Genomic DNA, 17961 nt, shown 5'->3' with positions numbered 1-17961 from the left:
GGGGCCACCGCCCCTCGCTCACCGATTGGACGGCAAAAAGTGGGCGTGTGTCGTTTTGATCCGTTTTTGAAGCACAAAATCCGTGATTTTGTACACGCTGTTCGGCGCGCGCCCTGCACGAGTCCAACACCGGTACCCACAGGCGGCGCAAGAACGGTGGCGATGCGACGGTTGCGAGGTGTGACGTGAAGGTCGTGGCGGTTGTGGTGAAGCGGTGGTTGGTGGTGGTAACAATGGCGGTTGGTCCAAATTAAAGATAGTAAAAGAAAAACGGCTATCCTGAAGAGTCGCAGCACGCATAAATGACATGTATTCCCACTAGACAACGGGTTTGGGCCTAACTACACATGTACTTACCGAGATACCTCACCTAAGGGACCTGAATGGTGGTTTGCGAATTTGGTAACCACAACAATATATATATATATATATATATATATATATATATATATATATATATATAACAACCAAAAAGAAAGGTGAAGTGGTGAGTCAGTGGACCCTTAAAGCCCTCCTTCAAGACTATATGCCTATTAATCATGTCCTATTTGAACGTTAATTCCACAAAGACCTCAACACCATTTAGACCACTCAGACTTTCTTGTATCACACATTTAATATAAATATATCACCAATATCATAAATAGATTTGTAGAAAAATGTTTGGACGATTGGTGTAAATCATACGAACACAAAGCTGTGACGTCGATCTCTGCAAGGATGTGTGGCGAGACGAGCGGAGCTCGCCGATCCACGCCAATATATCTTCGACATATTTTGGCCCGTCTGTTTGTCTATCCTTTATGCAAGCGCAAACCATTTGACTGAAAGCTCCCAAGAAAGGAGAGCGAAGGGCACGGCATCTGCAACAACACTATTTGACTGTACCTGCAACATGAACAGGTGTTAAATTTGGCACAATTCCACATTTTGGTGCATTTTTCCAGAAAATCGGTCCCATCGTGTGCGCAATGGTTACAGGAAGTTAATGTGGCAATATTTTTTTGCAGTTTTTGAAAATCCCAACAACTTTACCATGCCACCAAGAAAACAGGCAAGTTTGGGTAGATCTACATCAGCAAACTAAGGAACCTTGAAACAAGTGCAACAGAGATCAAGCGACAACCAGAAATTTATTTCCATCACTCATCAACATGTACAACGGGTATAGAAGAACCAAGTTTAGGGAAGTGGAACAAGGAAGCCAAGGGTTGAGACATTTTCAAGATGTGTGAGGAAGAGGGTTGGAGGACCCGTACCTGGGATATTTTAACCACTTTCCTGCCAGTGCTTTAATGGTTACAGAGAGGTAAGAAATTACAGGCCGTGAACAGCCAAATAACAGCTCAGTCAGACGGGCAATTGTGGACAAAGGGACTCATGCATTGATCGTGCTGGGATGCAGTGTAACGGTGAATGATGCAAGATTTCAGGCATAGTGGTTACACGGTGATTGGTGAAGGCTAGAAGGCTAAGCCTTGTCCAGCCCGAGTTCTTCTGGCGTCGAGATTCCCAGCTCTTGCATTGCTGGCTGTAGTTCCTGGATGATGTACGGGTAGATGTCCTTGTGACCTCCGGCTTTGTTCTACATTGTGGCAAAACCAAAACAAAATTGCTTAAATCATATCAACGATATTTGGGATGGTGCACTAATCGTAAAAATAGCAGTAATTTTAGAATCTTATAGGGGAACTTCAAACAATAGAGTGTGTGTAAAATAATTATATATATATATATATATATATATATATATATATATATATATATATATATATATATATATATATATAGGTCTATTATTTTTCAAAGATTTAATTGTGATTGGCAAAGGTCACTGCTTGAACAATTGAGGGAGTAATACTTGCTGTTAAAGGCCCAGTCACACCTTGACGTTTTAGCCAACGTATGCCGATTTTTGGAAAATTTGTCTAAAACGCTGGTACACGTTTAATACGTTATGGGTAAGTTTTGATATTGAGAGCACGCTGAAAAACACTGCCATACGTCGTTGTACGCTGGCTTTAAACGTACTTTTCGGTTGTCCTCAAATTTTCCATGCTTAAAATTTTAAGACTTATGCCAGCGTATGACTCACACGTTCCGCATAACGCTGGCCATTAGTTGTAGGCACGTCACGCGATCGTTGACACACGTTACTTGTGAGTTACTCATCAGTCGAAACAGAGGTAATGTTTAGCGTACCTGAAACTTACTTCTAACCTATGAGTTACGTGTTGTACTCACGTTACGCGATCGGTGACACATCGACACACGTTACTTGTAAGGTACTCATAAGTCGAAACACATCAAGATAATGGTTAGCGTCAGTGTTCCAGACTCCCTGTTTTTTTTATTTTTAGGTTTTTTTTTTCTTCCTTCCTTTGGTATGATGGTGATTTTGACACTTCGATTTCTAGTGCGGTTATAATATAATATAATTAATAGGCTGCCGCTCAACGATTTAAATCATAACCACACTGTACACTGAACACAGTCATACCGAAGAAAAAAAAAACGGTAGTCTGGAACACTGACGCTAACCATTACCTTGACGTGTTTCGACTTATGAGCACCTTACAAGTAACGTGTGTCGATGTGTGTCAACGATCGCATATCGTGCGTACAACTTATTCCCATCGCATGCGGAGCGTGTGTCATATGGCAAGTACGTCGTAAAATTTTCAACATGTTCAAAATTACAAGACGTACTCCATTTAATACAACGTATGATAGCGTACTTTAGCGTTGTATTCACGCATACCAAACTTACCCATTCCGTATTCGACGTGCGCCAGCGTTTTAGACGCATTTTTCAGAGGTCGGCAAAAGCTGGCAAGATCGCCAAGGTGTGACTGCAATGTTGACACTTCCATTTCTGCGGCGGTTATGATTTGAATCGTTGTGCGGCAGCCTTTTCATAACCTACGCCACGTCATCGTCAGCGATGAGTGCAGCACGCTATGAATAAGTTAGACTATCGTTGGGCATAGGTTGTGAAGGCCGACAACAGGTTCAGCATTCGTTGGTATAAGTTATCGATAACACAACGAAACTTTCTGTGTCCGTTACTAATACGTTATGCACAAGACCAAGTCGTTATGAATACGTCCGAATCTTTAAAAAAAAAACATCAAAAGTTCAATGTAAGCCAGCGTTTTACATACATTTTAATACGTTGCCATTGCTGGCTAAAACGTCAAGGTGTGACTGGGCCTTAAGTTTTCTGACTCAGGATGAAAGGAGTCAACATTTTGGAACGGGAAAAAAAAAGGAGAAACAGGATTGAGGCATAAGGCTGTCTTCGTTTCGAGACTTGCCTTGAGTGGACACGTCCAAATTGTCCTCGTCACCTTGGAGTATCTTCTGATGATTTATTTAACGACTGCCTGTGTCGACTTCACTGTTTGTGTGCACCCTCTGGACTCTGAGAAGACCCATGGGGCTTGCCGCTGACCTTTCATCCATTATTGACCCACTGGGTTTAATGCGTGAACTGTTTGATGAAGTCGAGGAGCTGCCACTTCAACAGTTGAGAGTTTAAACGTAGAGCTGCATTGCTATTTGTGAAGTTTTTACTTATTACCTCTGCGACTGAAGGTGAACGGAGGTTATGTTTTCATCCCTATCTAGCTGTGTGCAGGATGTCTCAAAAAGTTATGCATGGATTTGGACGAAACTTGGTAGACAGCTTGGGTGTGTGTGACAAGGACGAATTGATTAGATTTTGGTTCAGGCCCGGATCCAGATCTGGCCCATTAGTGGGATACAAAACAAACTCTTCAACCTGGAAGAGGTATGTGCTCCACCAAGTGCCGTTCTTGTTTGCCTGCCCCCCGCTGGGCGGGGGATGGGATTTTGCAATGACCTGTGCGTGTACCCGGGCTTGAACTTTACCATTTGAGATTGTCAAATTTCCAACAAAGCTTCATGATGAGAAATATGGAGAAGACAAATTAATAATTTCATCAAAGGTCAAGTCACAAAGTCCTCAAATATCATCCAGTTGACCTGAAATTTTAAGAATATGCATGTTGGGTCATTGAATTGGTTCACCGATCAGAAGGTACAAGCACATTGTTTGAGTTTTTTTTAATATCAAAAGGTCAATGTTGCATAAAATAGAAATATCAGTCACTGACCCCAATACGACCCAATTCAGTCACCTGTGTTAAGGTCAAAAAGTCAAAGGTCACAAAATTGTAAATTTCCATCGGATCGACTTGAAATTTGAGCAGGGTTTGTATATTGGGTCACTAAAGCCTCTTGCTTTTGAGTTCAAAAGGTCAAGATCACCTAAAAGCCAAATTTTGTACATTTTTTTTAAGGCTGTTTGTCATGTTTAGAATATGGAAAAACAAGTCCGAATATAAAGAGGATGCGGATGAGCTTTTCATCTTCAGATGCTTCAGAGTTGCATTTGGAATTATTAGGCAAGTCAGTTATTGCTAGTTTATTTTTAGTACAAGCAAATACCACCCGTCACTTCGCTGATGGGAATACTGAGGCGGGGGGGGGGGGAAGAGAGAGAGAGGAGGGGTGCAGGAGGGGGGGGAGCAAGGAGGGGTGGGGGAAGGGAAGGAGATGAGAGGAAGGGAAGGCAGACGTGTGGTGGAGTGTTTATTACGATTCATAGTCTCATCAAAATGATTCTGCATAGAATAAGGCCTGTCACAGCTAAGTGGGAGCCATCCTGTTCCAATGCTTGTATTTAAATAACAGTAAATAAACACAAATATGAGTAAACTAGCCTTCTTGAAACCCTCACAGTCAGTTAGAGCATTGAAAAATCTATTTAAAAAATGTATACTTTAATGACCGTCAGATGTCAGGATCCTAAGATTCATGTACGTTAAATGCGATCAGCTGAAAAAGCAGTCATATTTCCAGTTTCATTTTTAGATTTTCAGATGTTGTTTAATTTATCTGATATTCGTCATTGGAACTTAGTTTTGAAAAGTTTATTTCAACAGAAAGAGTGAACTTTCCTTTCCAGAACATAAGTTACAGTTTGGAAATCGATCAACAATTGGCTGAGTGGCATGTGATGGAGTGAAATTTATCCTCGTTTCACTTTGAATGCCTATTCAGGGATGAAAAAATAAAAGTGCCTGTGCTATTCTGTGAAGTGTGCTGAAAGTGGCTGAGATGAGGCTCATTTTACCAACAATAATCATATTATCTAATTTTACAAACATTATAGACATATTTTGATTAAATACCGCTCACTGACCACGCGTTTCAAAATTTCAAATTTGTCCGCCATTACGCGACAATCAATATTATATACAATACAATTTTACCTGAATCATTGAATTTGAAATCTCTTACCCCAAATGATACATTTCTGTCATGACCTTCTTTGCAGGAAAAATACAGGTTTGCCTCATCTCCCTCAACAATTAAAGGGAGATTTTTTTTTTCTTGTCCGCCATTATGCGACGATTATGGAATTCTGGAATTATTGCTGAAATATTGAGGTGAGTGAATGTTTTAAGTATTTGGACATTAAAATAGATTAATCAGACCGACTTCACAAGTCTATGAGCAATAATGCTCAAATATTTATCCGACAAACATTTGGAGGGAAGAAAATTTAATTTTTTATTCATGTCCATCGAGAAATATGAAAATTTGCCAAAATTTGATACTATCGCGTCACGACATCCTGGCCTAACAAGTGGAACGGATTGTCATAGTAAGTGTCCATGATATTTAAATGTTTATCAGTCTGGTTCAACTCGATTAGTGTCATAAGTGTCATCGTTCGTACTACAAGGACACTAAGCTCGCGTACATCGATACTAGATGCCTACTGCCCATGGTATGCCCTGATCTTGTGGAAGTTGGTGCCAAAAATATTTGCGGTAAAGTACGCGAAGTATTACGGCTGCCCCTCTACGCACTCGAAGAGATTATCATTTTTGAATGATTGAGCAAGCTGGTCTCATTCGCATAAACTATCAGCGTACTAGGCGGAGGTCAACTCTATAGAGTCAGAGTATAGGCCCAATCTCGATCTGGGAACTCCGATTGGTATAGATCAATCAACAATTGTTCAAAGTTCCCTGACAATCGGGGTGAATTTTGGTAAACTAGACTGACGGCTGACAAGGACAATCTTGATTATTACGTTACTTGATTCCTTCCATAGTACTAGTTTCTTCAATTCTCTTCATGATTGATGATTTTATCATTGAACGTTTTGGGTCTTCCACCGTTTCAATTGGTTTCATTACATAGTTTCGGGCTTTCATATGAAGTCATAACGTAATATAACGTCATAACCGTGCATATATAGAGCAAGATAATGGAAAATATGAGGTATATGGGCATCTATCTGGGTGTCCTATAGATTATTGGCAAATTTCGTGACAATCGGAGTGGATTGAAGTGTGCCAGGCTGGTTGAAAGGACACAAATCTTGAATTTGCTGACGTCATTAATGTCATTATATTACAAAAAAAAAGAAAAAAGTTTTCCAAGAAATATTTTTTAATTCATTGATATGCATAATAATCGTTTTTGTGTATATATTCAGTGTTAAAAAATAATTTTTGTGCGAGTGAGCATTTCTTACTAATTTCAATTTAAAAAAAAGAAAAAAATCCCCAAATTGAAAGATTGATTCCTGAGTTGTGTTTGTCTGAATTGATAAACTGTTTTTTGCCTTGTGTTCCAATATGCTCCAGTTTATGGAATAGTTAATGATTTGATAATTTCATGGTACATTTTTGATAATTTTTGGTCAGTTTTGGAATGAAGTGGCTCCCACTTTGCTGCGACAGGCCATAACAGTGAAGAAGGAAACAAAATAATGTCTGAAATTCATTTTATACCGATAATACTATAAATACCACCCAGAGAAAAACACCGCCTGAATACACACACACACGAGAGGAGGGTGCTGCACTGTATTGAGAGGGGGTAGAGCAAGGATGGGACAGACACAGACACACAGAGAGAAAGAGAGAGAGAAAGAGAGAGAGAAAGAGAGAGAGAAAGAGAGAGAGAAAGAGAGAGAGAAAGAGAGAGAGAAAGAGAGAGAGAAAGAGAGAGAGAAAGAGAGAGAGAAAGAGAGAGAGAAAGAGAGAGAGAAAGAGAGAGAGAAAGAGAGAGAGAAAGAGAGAGAGAAAGAGAGAGAGAAAGAGAGAGAGAAAGAGAGAGAGAAAGAGAGAGAGAAAGAGAGAGAGAAAGAGAGAGAGAAAGAGAGAGAGAGAAAGAGAGAGAGAAAGAGAGAGAGAAAGAAAGACAGAGACAGAGACAGAGACAGAGACAGAGACAGAGACAGAGACAGAGACAGAGACAGAGACAGAGACAGAGACAGAGACAGAGACAGAGACAGAGACAGAGACAGAGACAGAGACAGAGACAGAGACAGAGACAGAGACAGAGACAGAGACAGAGACAGAGACAGAGACAGAGACAGAGACAGAGGTGGGGGTACAGGAGTTGGAGAGAATACAGTGCCTATAGAAAGTCTACACCTCCTTTCAAAACTTCCATCTTTTGTTGCCTTTTCACCTGGAATTTAATTGCATTAAATCAGACTTGTTCCACCTTTTATTTACACATCATAACCCACAACTTCAAATTGAAAAACAAATTCCACAAATTTCAGAAAATTAATTAAAAATTCAAATCGAGAATACGAGTCGTTCCACCTCATATCACCAGAGGCCTCCCAGTTGACCCCCTTAGATTTACTTTAAACTTTCATAAAATAGCTCCCAGGTATCAAAATGAAGCTGCGTAAAATTTTAGGTCCATCGATGCGGACAATTCTGAGATATTGAGAGTTGAAAATGTGGTTGTGGCCATATTTTTATGGTCGTTGCGAGCATCACAAAATGAACGACTACTTTTAATCTCCCACAACTTTTTTAATATTAATGCTAGAGCCTTGAAATTTTCAGAGATTATTCTTCTATAACTGCTCTGTAAGAAACAAACATAAAACGGAGTATACCTCTATTAAATTTTATGACCTGATCAGTTGAAATCCAGAAAAAAAAATGTTGGGTTTTGTATGAAGACGCAACTTTGAGACCCCATATATTTTTATTGACCCATCCCAGAAGCTTGAAATTTTTTCATGTAATAACTGTATGGTAGTGGTATTCAAATACATGTTTACTTTTCTTAATCAGTCATATATAATACAGTCATGATCCCTCAAAAATTGAAAATTTTCATTTTTCCCTGAAATTCAGGTGAGGATTGCAAATATATGACAAGGTATACCACTTCAAATTGTTCATCATTGGAAAGAGCATATTCAAGAGTACAAAAGTGTCAAATATCAAAGTGGTATAATGTTTCTATCAATATTTTTAAAATATTTGAATAAATGATGTTCTGCCAGTGCTGTGCGCGTTGTGTGCTATTCAATGAACAGTCCTTTTTCATGTAGTACATGTATAATTTGTATATGCAATGTACATACATATCATCTGCTGTTAGGATACCATGAACACAATACTTTGAAATTTGAATTTGTAATTCTTTGTTTCTCATTTGTTAATAGCAAGAGTTTAACTCATCTGGCTGGGACTAAAAATATAACTCAGAAATAGTGGCTGATCTGCTGATGTCAGCAGTGTATATAGTTACATTCAAGGGAGGACATTTGTTGGGTTCCTTTGGTCCATGTGATGAAAGTTATTGATGCTCCCCTAACGTCAACTGGGAGGCAGAACAAGCTCGCATCTGACTTGGAAAAGCAGATCAAGGTCCTATTCAAATCATTTCCGTGAAATGTTTTATTGCATTGTTATTGCAGTGTGTGATATATTTTTGTATTATTAATTTGAATCATAGAACTAATCATTCATGATTACCATGGTACCCACACCATGCACACACTTCATGTATTCACGACTGTGTTAACAACAGTTTTTTTTTAAAAATAGAAAATATATTTAAAAAAAAAATATACCACTTCGATAATTGACACTTTTGGAAACTTGAATCTGCTCTTTCCAATGGTGAACAATTTGAAGTGGTATACCTTGTCATATATTTGCAATCCTCACCTGAATTTCAGGGAAAAATGAAAATTTTCAATTTTTGAGGGATCATGACTGTATTATATATGACTGATTAAGAAAAGTAAACATGTATTTGAATACCACTACCATACAGTTATTACATGAAAAATTTCAAGCTTCTGGGATGGGTTAATAAAAATATATGGGCTCTCAAAGTTGGATCTTCATACAAAACCAACATTTTTTTTCTGGATTCAAACTGATCAGGTCATAAAATTTAATAGAGGTATACTCAGTTTTATGTTTGTTTCTTACAGAGCAGTTATAGAAGAATAATCTCTGAAAATTTCAAGGCTCTAGCATTAATATTTAAAAAGTTGTGGGAGTTTAAAAGTAGCCGTTCATTTTGTGATGCTCGCAGCGACCAGAAAAATAGGGCCACAACCACATTTTCAACCCTCAATATCTCGGAGTTGACCGCATCTATGGACCTAAAATTTTATGCAGCTTCATTTTGATACCTGGGAACTATTTTATGAAAGTTTAAAGTAAATCTGAAGGGGTCAACTGGGAACATTTTCTTTAATTTGGTGATTTCAGATGGAATGACTCATATCTTGGTTGGATAAGTGTCCATCCCCTGATATAATAGCAATTCGAAATTAGCTCAGGTATAACCAATCACCTTCAAAATCACACACAAAGTTGATTGGCCTCCACCTGTGTTAAATTGTAGTGATTCTGATTATTTCAGAACAAAATCAGCTTTTCCTGTATATTTCCTCTCCTGGGAAGTGAATTTCACAGCAAAGACTCAACCATGAGATCCAGTGAGCTTTGAAAAGACCCCCAGGATAAAGGTGTGGAAAGGAACAGATCAGGGGATGCGTGTAAAAATATTGAAAGGCCTTGAATATCCCTTGGAGCACAATCAAGACAATCATTAAGAAGTGCAAGGCATATGGTACCACCAAGATCCTGCCTAGATCAGGCTGTCCCTCTAAACTAGATGACCAAGCAAGGACGAGACTGATCACAGAGGCCACAAAGAGGCCAATGGCAACTTTGAAAGAGCTACAGGGCTTTATGGCAAAGACTAATCACTGTGTGCATGTAACAACAATATCCCAAGCACTCCACAACTCCAGCCTGTATGGTTCGGGTGGGCAGAAGGAAGCCATTACTCAAAAAAAAGTTTTGTGGTCTGACAAAACCTAGATGGAACTTTTGAGCCTAAATGCAAAACATTACATTTGTCACAAATCCAACACAGCACATCACCCAAAGAAAACCATCCCTACTGTGAAGCATGGTTGTGGCAGAATCGTGTTATGGGGATGTTCCTCATCAGCAGGGACGGGGTGCTTGTCAGGATAAAAGGGAAAACGGATGGAGCAAAATACAGAAAAATCCAAGAAAACCCGCTGCCTTCTGCAGGAAAGCTGAAATTGGGATGGAAGTTCATCTTTCAATACGACGATGACCCGTAGCACACAGCCAAAGCTGCACTGGAGTGGCGATGGAACCAAAAGATAAATCAGAGCCCCAACCTAAATCCAATTAAAATTTTGTGGCAAGACTTGAAGATTGTTGTCCATCAACACCCCCAACACAACTTCACCGAGCTTGAAGTTTTGTACAGAAGAATGGGCAAATATTACCCAGTCAAGGTGTGCAAAGTTGGTAGACACCTATCCCAACAAACTCACAGCTGTAATTGCCATCAAAGGTGCTTCCACCAAGTATCAACTCGGGGAGGGGGGTTGACACTTATCCAACCAAGATATGAAAACACACACACACACACACACACACACACACACACACACACACACACACACACACACACACACACACACACACACACACACACACACACACACACACACACACACACACACACACACACACACACACACTATCGTCAATTTTTCTGGAATCGGAAGGTTGGAGTCAGTGTGATTATCACCGACTCCAATCAGTCAGGTTAGAATCAGTACATACTGTATGCAACCCAAAAAAAACCTTGAGTAGCTTTCACCGAAAAAAAAGTTACATTTATATCGACGTTAAGATGTTCACAAACATTAATCTTTATAAACAGGTTTGTGAGACGGGGGGGGGGGGGTGATTGGCTTGGTGTGTTCATATTCATTCAGTGTGCGTGTGTTTGCTAGCGTATATATAAAGGGCACGTACGCATGCACTTTTACTGAATGAATATTCAACAGCAGGAAAAGAGAATGTACAATTCTGAAGCACCGACGGCGTTATTTGTTTTTTGTTCCAAGTGATCCTTTAAACATTGAAAGAGATGGATGAAGATTTAATAATTAATCGAATGCAGACAAAAAAGGAATTGTTCAGCCTCAAAAATGATGATAGAATTCTATCCCCACCCACCCCCCATCTTCATGGTGACTACCCCATCCCAATCACCATTTTACCTTTACTGCCTCCAAAAGACGAACTGTGCTGGCCAGGTCGTTCAGTCGACGACATGCTTTAAAGGCAGCAGACAATATCTTTGGCTCTGGCACAAGGTCAAAGTCATACAGAGTGTTCAAGCCTAAGGGAAGGAGACAACCAGGAACTCGATCTACATTCTTGTTCATCGACATTGCTACAAATGGTATCACCAGTCATGCAGAGAAAGCAAATTGAAGGAGGGTGTGGGGGATTCAAGGTGTGTCCAAACAGATCCCACCCAGGTAAACTACCTTTCCGTAACTCCCAGGCAGTGATGTCAGCGTTGTTGAAATACATCACCCAGTGAGCATCAAACTCCTCATCAGTTTCTTGAGATTTATGGAGTCCACGACTCAACAACAAGGAAGGGACAGCCACGACTGTGGGATAGAAAGAACGGAAAGTACATCCATGGGTTCCCATCCTACAAATATACAGGGTGTTCCAAAAAGAACCGACAACTTTGGTTGTTAATTATATTCAGCACCACAAATGATGCGACGACACCCTTTGGTGTATATGATAGTGATGGAGAAACTCAATGTTTTCTTTATTTCCAGGTCTGGTGATTTAATGTCAAATAAAATGGCGACTCCACAACAGAAAGCTTAGTGCGTCGAACGGTTCAGAGACGAGATCCAACGCGCAAGTTCAGCGTAATTTCTGTACAAGGTGAAGAAGGAATCTGCCATCGCGGACTGGTATCAGAGTGGTCCAAGAGGTTGAAGGAGACTGGAAGTTGTTTGAAACAGAAAAGTACCGGTGGACCAAGCACAGGTGCTGCAGATGTTGAACGAGTGCGTGAATCATTTCAACTACAAGGTCCCAGCAATTTGACGCACATACAGACATACAGACCTTTTGTCAGGTCAGGTTCGATCTGTGACCTGCTACAGGTACCATGTAAACCTGTACTAACCTGTTCCATGGTCGGGTTGTCGGCGACTAAACCGTCTCCCCCACCAGGGTTTCTGGTGAGGAGGGTGTTTGGATATAGACACCCAGCAGGATTAAAAACAAAACCTGTCAAAGGGCGGAGGAGCTCCTTGTGAGCCAACGGCCATCCATATCTAGTGCCCAACTGTGTCTGCGGACGTCCTCCTGCAGTTGGGTCACTTCTTATTAGGAGGTTGGTGGCAGGATTTGCACTCCGGCCACCGTAAAACCCTTCATTCCGCAAAACGCAAAAACGCAAAAAAATCTGAAAACCCACTCCGTGGGAGTACCTCCTGTGCAGGAGTACCTGTGGGCAGGTGATTCTCGTCCCGCTTACAGGGGAATTCGCGCATTACGTTCATCCAAGCCCATCCCTCGGAGCACTACAGTTCGAGCAGAGAGTGGTAGGCTCTTGACAGAGGAGTCTGAAGTGAAGGCCCGCTGGGCCGGTTACTTTGAGCGGTTGTACCAGGCTGATCCCCCAACTGTGGAGTTGGACGTCAAGGGTGTTACAATCCCTGTTGCTGACCCTCGAATCAACTGTGGTCCACCTACGCTTGTGGAAACACGGGCTGCGGTGAACCAGTTGAAACGCGGCAAAGCTCCAGGGATCTGTGGCATCCATGCCGAACTTCTCAAGGCTGGTGGAAATGCTGCACTCGTGTCGTTGCATGCAGTTTTGTGCTCTGCCTGGAACACAGGCATCATCCCAACTGACTGGAAGAGGGGCCTTGTTGTCCCTCTCTGGAAAGGGAAGGGTGATCGCCAAGACTGCAACAACTACCGAGGGGTGACGCTGCTCTCAGTGCCGGGCAAGGTCTTTGCTCGGATAATTCTCGATAGGGTTCGCCACCATCTGCTTGAGCACCAGCGTCCAGAGCAGTCAGGCTTTACACCAAAGAGGTCAACGATTGACCGTATCCTTGCACTTCGTGTCCTCACCGAACGCAGACGAGAGTTTCGGCAGGGGCTGCTTGCAGCCTATGTTGATCTCTGTAAAGCGTTCGATTCAGTGAATCGGGATGTCCTCTGGAGGATTCTTGGTCTTCGTGGGGTGCCACCAAAACTGATCGATCTGATGTCTGAACTCTACTCTGGTACTGAGAGTGCTGTGAAGTGTGGTGGTACCATCTCTGACTTATTTCCAGTTGTTACTGGAGTTCGTCAGGGATATGTACTTGCCCCCACACTTTTCAGCACTTGTATGGACTGGATTCTAGGGAGGATGTCGGAGAGATCAAGTTGCGGTGCGTCATTTGGGAATGTCAAGATCTCGGACCTTGACTTTGCAGATGATGCAGTCATCTTTGCGGAGACTTTAGACATCCTCTTGGGGGCCCTCGAGGTGCTGAATGAGGAGTCGGAGCCGTTGGGATTACGGGTTTCTTGGGTCAAAACTAAGATCCAGGCTTTCGGTGACATCTTGGATGCTGCTGTCCTGTCTGTGTCTGTTTGTGGTGAGGATGTTGAGGTCGTGGAGAGATTCACTTACCTTGGCAGTGATATTCATGTCTCTGCTGGCTGCGAGTCAGAGGTCAATAGACGTCTGGGTCGGGCCTGGGGAGTCATGGATTCACTGGATCATGGGGTGTGGCGCTGCCGGTACCTGTGCGGGAGGACGAAAGTCCGAGTCTTCAGGTCCTTGGTACTTCCAGTCGTGCTCTATGGGTGCGAGACTTGGACTCTGACCAAGGATCTGAGACGGAGACTTAATTCCTTTGGTACCAGGTCTCTTCGGAGAATCCTTGGCTATCGCTGGTCGGATTTTGTGTCCAACGAGCGGATGCCGAGAGAGACTCGGATGAGATTTGTTACCTGCATAGTCCGTGAGCGTCAGTTGCGGCTGTATGGACATGTGGCTCGTTTTCCTGACTCTGATCCTGCTCACCAGATTCTCTCAGCGAGGGAGTCTCATGAGTGGAGGAGGCCAGTGGGTCGACCACGTGCCTCATGGTTGCAACAGGTTGACCATCATCTGAAGGAGATGGGGATGGGCCTGGCATCTGCCTGGGGGATGGCCAGACGGAGGCCCCTGGAGTACCGGCGGAAAGTGGACGCAGCGACGTGCTGTTCTGGCACATGCTCCCATACCTGACCTGACCTGACAGACAAATGGGACGACCAACCACCACTGCACACAGGTTTTTACATTAAAAAAAAAGAAAAAAAATAAGTGAAGCTTTATGCCTATAAGGTGCAGATCCTGCAGCAACTCAAACCAAATGACGGACACAAATGCAAGGCATTTGCCTTGGAAATGCTCAATGGCATCGAGGATGACAAAGATTACCTGAAAAATGTCATGTTCACAGACGAAGCTTGCTTTCATGTATCGGGTTTGGGAGGTCAACCGGCACAATGTGAGGATCTGTGGCTCTGAAAACGCCCAAGTGGTCATTGAACACATCGTGACAGTCCAAAGGTCAATGAGTGGCATGGCCTTCTCTATGACCGCTTGGTGGAGGATACAGTGACCTCAGCAATTTACATGAACATGTTATCAGGATTCACCTTCTCACAGATTGAAGACCCACAACCCGATATCATTTTTCAACAGGATGGTGTTCCCCCTCATTGGGCCTTAGTCGTTCGAGCAGTCCTGAATGAAATATTTCCAGGTCGCTGGATTGGCCAAGACCGACAACCACCTGGCCACCACGATCACCAGACACCACCCCCCTTGATTTTTTTATTTTTTTTCCTTGTGGGGGTTTGTTAAAGTAGTCTACAACACCAAGGCACCAAACCTGCAGGATCTTCGTTCTTGGATCACAGCTACATGCGCACTGGTGGACGTCAGCATGCTGATCTGACCGTGGCAAGAACTCTTGCACCGCCGTGATGTCCTGCTCGTGCCACACGGAGCTCACATTGAAGTGTATTGACGGTGTGTATAAAAAACATCAAGTTCCTGTATCACACAAACCAAAGGATATCGTCGTATCGTTTGCGGTTCTAAATATATGAACAACCAAAGTTGTCCGGGTCTTTCACGAACACCCAGTACACTTGTTATTGGTCTCCATGCAGGACGTCACAGATCACGTTAATCATTTCTTTCAGAATTTTAACAACTCCCGCCATTAATGTTCATGTATTCAAGGAATACGTCATTTTGAGTACATCTGTGCACTTTGGCAATTGGTGAACACGACACCTGAAAGTGGAAATGACAAGTGCAGTCATCGTCGTCGTCATCCGGAGGTCGAATCAAAATAAAGATCAATTACTGCACTTCGTAATCCCAAGAAGGAACTCAGACGTAGTAATCACTCACACACACACACACACACACACACACACACACACACACACACACACACACACACACACACACACACACACACACACACACACACACACACACACACACACACACACACACACACACACACAGACACAGACACAGACACAGACACAGACACAGACACAGACACACACACAGACACACACACACGCTGAGAACCGTTGATCATCGAGGTTTCGATCCTTTCAGCCCAGAACCTCTCCAAACGGCGGATCCACAACCACGGTCGCAGGTCCACATCAGCAGATTCCTCAATATACCTACAACCTCAAAGTTGTGTCCAGTCAGTCAATGTAATTTTTTTATACAAACTTATTTAACCACTACTTCCATTTAATGTATATTAATACATTTGAATGATTTAATCATCGGGCACGTGATATGATAATGTATAGAGTGATGAACGAACTCGGACGGCCGATTGTCCTTGTCCCTCGACCCCACATCGACATCCGCCCGTGTACAGTGTCGCCTTCCGTGTGTGATCCCCCACTCCTCTCTCTCTACCTGCGGTTCGCCGTTCTCTCGCCCTCCGTCCGACCTGTGAGGTGACTCGGCTCGCCAAAAGGCGCAACATGGCGTCTTGTTCCTCCGGTGAAAACTGTGCAGTGACAACAACAGGATCACGCCTGAGGTCACTCTCTTCCTCAGCAAAGGGCAAGATGGTCGTTAAAAACGACTTCCGTTTCCTCCTTAAATAATCCCTTGCACTTTGTTATCTCCGAGATTATTATCGTGTAGTAACCTGCGAGATATGTAACTCGGCTCAAAGGGCGTTTTAACGTTTAAATTATATTAAAAAAAACCATCAATCACCGAACGGAGCACACGCCGAGCTAGCTAAATCGGTCATATACTCCTCAAAAGGACTAACGCTGCATGTCATCCGAACTTACATTAAAATAAATAAATCTGCGATGCGAATGTAAATCAAATGGGAACACGATCCGAGTTAACCGAGGAATCAAACGAAGCTCCGCTCCATCAATGTTAACCGGGTAAAGAGCGGACAGCCTCAGACGGACGTTTCCTTCGTGCTTCACAAACGTCTCCCGTTCTTCCATCCTTTCTCGAATCCACGGAGCCGTGCTTGGCATGCTACTACTCCTCCTCCTCGGACACTTCTGGTCCGATTGCATATACACTTATTACATGATATACACACTTATTCGAACATTCAGAAGGGGTGGGGACCCCAGTTCTCCATGTGAATGTGTATCGTGTAGCGCCACCTCCAGGTGGGGAAGGGTATTACAAGTGTCCACCATGTACAGGACGTACAGTATTCCTGTCCACACGTTTTCCAGTGCAGTGGGGTGTTTTGAATTACTAGTATGTGGCCGTACGTGCAAAGAAAATCAAGAATTGTGATGTCATAACCATGTTCTGTCATTGGTTTAGTAAATAAATGGCTGTAACTTGGGAACCGCTCATCCGATTGACATCAAACCTTGAAAAGGCACATCCGCAGGGCCCCGGCAATATACCTGGCAAGTTTCAATGAGATCGAACCGGTGGTTGTCGAGAAACGGCAGTCGCAGACAGACAGACAGACAGACACACACAGATTGCTGGAATTATAGATAGATAAGCCGGAGGTACGTTTTTGCTTCGTACATGCAACCCCTGGGGGGGGGGGGTTGACTATACACTGCCTCAGATACACTGTTGCCTATACAGAAGGACGTGTTGCATTGCTTGGAACAAGATTGCCCGAAGGGGGGAACTCTGCTGATAACGAGAAACAGGGAACTTTGACGTGCAGGAGGAGGCCATTCGGCCCATCATGCCTGTGCTGCACCAACACCAGCATCATCACCTGACCCATCCACACACAAGCTCCAATATCCCCCATACCATTCTATCTCCAACACGTCCAGGTGTATACATCTCTAAATCCCATTTAAACTTGTCCACATCCCTCCGCTGCCACCACCTTTCCAGGGAGACCAGTCCACACATAGACACTCTCCAACTAAAAGACCCTTACCTGAAAACTGTCCTCACTTTTCATCTTCTCCTCCATCAAGCTATGGCCCCTGGTCCTGGTTGTAACACTGTCCACCCTTCTGAAAATCTCCACTTCACCGATAGTGTCCACACCCTTCATTATCTTAAACATCTCTATCATATCCCCTCGTAATCACCTCCTTTCCACTGCATGAACTCCTGTCTCCTTCCACCTCCTCACAGCTTCGTCTCGACACATTCCCAGGGCTGACAGGTTGGCCGAGATGTACGCACGCTCGTCTCTCAGCTCTC

The 17961-nt window shown here is 42.9% G+C and overlaps 2 protein-coding genes across 5 annotated transcripts in view; one reads left to right on the top strand and one right to left on the bottom strand.

Annotated features, from left to right (window-relative positions):
- DNAI1 (dynein axonemal intermediate chain 1) overlaps positions 1-6542 on the top strand; it is a 106107-nt gene extending 99565 nt beyond the window's left edge. For 3 of the 4 annotated variants that reach the window (XM_085847548.1, XM_085847544.1, XM_085847549.1), the window contains one exon: positions 3641-3910. The gene's annotated coding sequence lies outside the window, so the exon portion shown is untranslated. Of the gene's footprint in view, positions 1-3640; positions 3911-5365 lie in introns of those variants that run through there. The other variant, XR_015049608.1, reaches the window with a different exon arrangement.
- COX5A (cytochrome c oxidase subunit 5A) lies at positions 1115-16403 on the bottom strand. Its single transcript, XM_085847551.1, has 4 exons — positions 16207-16403; positions 11708-11836; positions 11435-11556; positions 1115-1585 (listed from the first exon to the last, which is right to left on the bottom strand). Exons 1-4 carry the CDS (start codon positions 16274-16276, stop codon positions 1472-1474), a joined length of 435 nt encoding a protein of 144 aa, XP_085703677.1. The 5' UTR covers positions 16277-16403; the 3' UTR covers positions 1115-1471.
- Positions 16404-17961: the final 1558 nt, after the last annotated feature.

This window comes from Eptatretus burgeri, chromosome 11 (genome assembly GCF_056783735.1).
Source record: "Eptatretus burgeri isolate ZD-2024b chromosome 11, Ebu_testis_v1, whole genome shotgun sequence".
Lineage (NCBI taxonomy): Eukaryota > Metazoa > Chordata > Myxini > Myxiniformes > Myxinidae > Eptatretus > Eptatretus burgeri.
The sequence above is the reverse complement of the archived record's forward strand: the minus strand, read 5'-3'. Positions and strand labels throughout refer to the sequence as shown.